Source organism: Dunckerocampus dactyliophorus, chromosome 2, assembly GCF_027744805.1.
Source record: "Dunckerocampus dactyliophorus isolate RoL2022-P2 chromosome 2, RoL_Ddac_1.1, whole genome shotgun sequence".
Taxonomy (NCBI): domain Eukaryota; kingdom Metazoa; phylum Chordata; class Actinopteri; order Syngnathiformes; family Syngnathidae; genus Dunckerocampus; species Dunckerocampus dactyliophorus.
The window spans coordinates 42,634,740-42,639,902 of NC_072820.1; the positions used below are offsets into that span (position 1 = coordinate 42,634,740).

The window sequence follows — 5,163 nt, forward strand, 5'->3', positions numbered from 1 at the left end:
GACACCCACATTCTTTGATTTTTTTTTTCAGTCTGCGGCCCTCGGTGGAAACTTATTGGTCACCCCTGCTTCAGTGTGTCTTGTCATATACTCCACATGCAGTACAGTTTCATCTTTTAGATGGAAATGACATTTTACATATTTTACATTCCGCTTTTTGCCACTAGCAAAACGATATCCGCTCAAACAATTCATTTTAGCTACAAACTTGGCTATGGTACGGCCAAGTTTGTGCTGTACACTTCATAGTGAAAGCAGGCTTGCACGTGCATAAACAACAGTAGAGTATAGAGCTGACTCACGTAAAGGCGAGTATCTTACTTCCTTTGGCAACCGCATCGCTTCTTTGTGAAAAAGTGAAGCTGATTAGTCCGTCAAGCTGCTGTGTTCAACAAGGCTGGGAAGGATGAAAGTCGGCTGGTGGAGCTGTGTGCTTGGATTATTCTGCATTCCAACTGTCGTGCACACCTGGCCAGGTGAGGAATATCATATTTGTTTTGCACTAAAACACAAAGGATTTCTTCAATGAGTCGTCTTTTTCTGGAGTATTTACCATTTTACCAGACCATAATAACATTTGCATTGCCTGTATATTGTATCTCATAGAATTTGGAATTTGTGGCTTTCTGCATATTTTTCCCTGTAAAATTGGGTGACTTTGTGTTTCAGAAATCAACTGAACTCGTTTTTTTGGGGGGGCGCGTATGATCTGTACAAATCAATAAGAAAGAATAAAACAAAGAGGGAAATACAAAATAAATAAATTACACTAATTTGCATTGTCACCTATAACAACACAAAGCTACGATGTTAATGTTTTGGTTTTGTGCAGACAGTGCCTTTTTTCTCTAATTTTGCTGGGGGGGGGTTATATATATAGATAGATAGATAGATAGATAGATAGATAGATATATATATATATATATATTTTTTTTTTTTTTTCCTACAATGTGCTGCAAACCAATAAAATGAGCCATGGGCTGCACTTTGGACTCCCCTGTGCTAAGCTATCTAAACCAGTGGTTCTCAACTGGTTTGGCTGCGGGACCCACCATCACCGCTCAATGACAAGCGGCGACGCATCCATCCATCCATTCATTTTCTATGCCGCTTATCCTAATTAGGGTCACGGGGGTATGCTGGAGCCTATCCCAGCTGACTTCAGAGCACATATAGACAAACAATCATGCACACTCACATTCATACCTATTCATACAGTGTGGGCCCACATGGCAACCCAAATTGCAGAATTGTAGTAACTGAAACTTCACAGATATCTTAGTTAATTTTGCAACACTACGTGAGCTGCAGTGGTCAGACGCTGTCTTCTGTTTATGGCGCGCTCTTCTCCAGCAGATATCTGTGTGTCGAACGGACGGCACGTTATGTCTTCCCCTCCTGCTCAAGCTTGACAAAGTCACCCATAAACATGGCACGCAGCCCGTGGCGGTGTAACAAATGAATAGCACAGACAAGATTGCGAGGTGCATTCATGGGCATCCGGTATTACATTGTTTTTTTACCCAGGCATAGACCTGTAACTCATTTTTGGGTCCTCAACCACCAGTTGAGAATCACTGATCAAAATAAAACATCAGTTAGCTTTGTGTATATATTCAAAAATATAAAATTGATAAATCATGCTGTTTTGTGTTTGAATACGGCCTACTATTGATCAAAACATATGCATATTTATGGTTGGGTTAAACTTATGCATTTTTTTTCTAAGTTAAGCATTTTCAAGCATAAAAATGTATAAATGAACTAAAATACAAATCAAAGGCATTCAAAAGGCGCAGTCAATGATATGTAGTATTCTACATTGGTCACTAGGTGTCAGTAATGTTACTGGAATGTTCGGTGAGACACAAATGCCGGACTTGATCGCCAGAACAACAGACTTTCATTGCAAGTTTGAATTATTTCACAACAGGCAGAATAATCACTAATAAAAATCCCCAATAAAAACATGGTCTACTGTTGCGGCCATAACCCACACCAAGCTGAAACACAACTCACTTCCTGTCCGCCTTTCAAGGGAAAATGTTTATAGCAATACATTTATGTCTTAAATGGCGTATTTACTCTTATTATGTCTTCTATACTGGATAATATGAAAGTAAAGTTGACTATAAGTGTGTTATTTCATGTCTGGAGGGATGTATTAATGTTTAAAAAGTATTTAGAAGGTTGTAAAAAATGTTTTATTATGCTCTAACAATGAAAATATTCAATTTATGAATAAGGAATCCTACTTTGTGGAAATTCACTTATCACGGTCGGGTTTGGAACCAATTAACCACGATAAATGAGTGAATTCTGTATTATCCAACAATATATCTATTTAATACTAAAAATATTTTTTTCAGAAAATGCCAAAGGCCAAAAATGGTCCCGAGGCCGCACTTTGGACACCATTTGAAAGCCATTATTTTGTTGATTTGGTTGCAACCTTGGGGTCATTGTCATGTTGAGACATAAACTGAAATGAATGTGTCTCTTCCTCACAGTTTCTCAGAATCCTTCACAAACGTCTGTTGTAAGTGTCAACTCCTCCTTGGAGATAACCTGCTCCACCGTGTTGCCTCATCCAGTAGGAGTCTACCTCCGCAGGCATTTCCGAGGCCGAAGGGACGTGCTGTACTTGTCCTTGGATAAAGGCCGGCTTGCTAAGAGCACAGTTTGTGCAGAATTTGAGGGCCGAATTCACATAACTTCTTTCACCCACCCGGACAAGGGCCATGGCTTCACTATCAAGCTGTCTCTGCTGCAGATGGAAGACACTGACTTGTATAACTGTCAATGGACCTCCTTCAAATTAGACACTCAGACTGAGCAAACCATCCTCAACAATGACACTCTTATCATTGTCAGAGGTGAAAGTGTTTATGTTCAAAGAATAGCCATTACCAGTTTGTCAGTCTTATAACAAGTGGTACACTTTTTTCTCCCGTCACAGATGTGAAACAATGCAGTAATGTTTTGGATCTCATCTTGATTGCTGTGAATGTGACAGTGTTTACTGTCACCATGGCAGCAGGAGGAGTCATTTTGAGGAACAGATACAAAGTAAGTTACCACTTATTATCATGCACTGTTTTGGTTGTTGTTGGGGTTTATTTGTCCATTTTTTGTGGTTTTTTTTCTTTGTGTTCCTGCAGTTTAAAAAGCACTTCCAACCTGGCATACAATCGGTTCCAACCAGAATGTACAGGATACAACGTGTGTGCCATCATCACAGGGGCCACCATGATCCCTACTTCGAAAATACTGTGGACATCAGATACATATAGTGCGAAGATATTTTTGCAACATGTTTTTTTCTCTTTTTTTTTGCATCTTGCAGAAAAAAGCCCAGCCTGCAAACTGCAAAGGTGTCAACGACTGTTCTTTTGTTTCCTTTTCATGACAAATACGCTTTGCAGGCCTATTACGTGTTTGAGCTATACCACATCCTACCCATGTAAGCATACATGTAAGCATGCAATTGCTATCATTTATGTCTTATTCAACGTGAAATAATGTACTTCCTAAACAAAATGTTTAATAAATGAAGTTTTACAACGTTGCTGTTGAAATTAGTTGATATAAACGACCAATTTCATGTAAACTAATGAGATAAATCTCTGAAAAATAGTATAAATCATAATCATAATTCAGTAATGTTGTTTGCAAAAAAAACAAAGCATTTTCCCCCATTGGCCTCTTACCTACATATCGGTCAATGAATACATGACAGATTTGAATTTTAAATTAGCAATGAAATTAACAATTTAACTAAATATACAAGCTTTTATATCATGACTGTACATCAAATTTTACATGTGACTTATTTAAAGGACAATGGCTGTGTTCCAAATCTCTCACTTACTCACTTCAATATGTACACTTGGTACCCTGCATACTCAGCAGAGGTGGGAGCAAGCCAGTGTTTTGCAAGCTTCAAGTAAGTCTCAAGCCTTTAATCTCAAGTCTCAAATCAAGACAAGACAGATCAAGGCAAGTTCGACGTCATAGACTTGAAATTCACGAGTCCTTACAAGTCATAAGCACAGTAGTAAACTGTCATTTTAACAATGCAACAGTCTATTACATTTGACAAATGAATGATTTAGCATCAGCTTTATTTGCCATGTGTGTTCCCACAAAAGGAATTTCACTCCGGTCAACATCACTCTCTGTTACAAAGTACAACAATAGTAAATAAGTTTACATATAGGGAGAAGTGTTATGTTACGCAGGACAGAAGCGAGTTCTTCCTGTCCTGCGCCTTTATTTTGGCGAGCTGTACTTCCTGCGTGGTGGCGGAGACAGTCGCTTCGGACAGCTGCGGCCAATTGTCATTTGCGGCAGTTAAAAGGCCAGCGCCGGTTCATTGCCATTGTCTTTGTGACTTATGTTTCATGCCTCCTAATCAGTGCTGTCACTTGAACTATCTACTTACCTGGACTACCTGCACTTTTTGTCACAGAGCCTTTTCTCTGTCGCCTTTTGTTTGCTCCTGTTTTACACTATTAAAGAACCTTTATTTTTGCACTCCATCGCCTCGTCTCTGCACACTGGGGGTCAAGCTTCCGACAGCTCCAACCTAACGAAACAAGAAGAATGAGAATACTTCTATACATATTTACATAGAATATTATAGATTAATTATAATTATTGTATTTGCAATGTTGCATGCTACAAATTCACAGTGTTACGTTCAGAACAGTATGTAGTGCAGTGGTCATGGGTGCAAATAGCAGTGGTTGGTAATGTAAATCTAGATAAATAATGAAGTAGTACATACATACAGTACATACATACATACGGGGATGAGTGAGATGCAAGTCCACACCTCTGGCACTTAGTTCCTTAGGGTGCAAATTTTGAGGGTGTAGTTGTGTCCCAAATCCATTACCATTGTTGCGTATTTACCAGAAATGACGATCGCAATATTTACACGCTTCCTCTTCTTCGCCTCTCTTTTTTAATGGTAACCACTCGAGTTAGTCCCTCCTTTTCCACATTGATTGAGGGTCGTTAGGGTCCATCGAGTGCATCATCTGGGTACTGACAGTGAACTGAATTTTGGCATTTTGCTTCTCACTGTTAACGCACGTATGCACGCAAAATGCTACTTGGAAGTGTGCAAGTGTGTGATTTGAAACACGGACAATGACT

The 5,163-nt window shown here is 39.2% G+C and overlaps 1 protein-coding gene across 1 annotated transcript; it reads left to right on the forward strand.

The window, feature by feature from the left end:
• The first annotated feature begins 138 nt into the window (after positions 1–138).
• On the forward strand, positions 139–4,159 carry LOC129171494 (uncharacterized). Its single transcript, XM_054760194.1, has 4 exons — positions 139–476; positions 2,511–2,876; positions 2,960–3,069; positions 3,162–4,159. The coding sequence occupies exons 1-4, from the start codon at positions 407–409 to the stop codon at positions 3,291–3,293; spliced, it is 678 nt and encodes a 225-aa protein (XP_054616169.1). The 5' UTR covers positions 139–406; the 3' UTR covers positions 3,294–4,159.
• Positions 4,160–5,163: the final 1,004 nt, after the last annotated feature.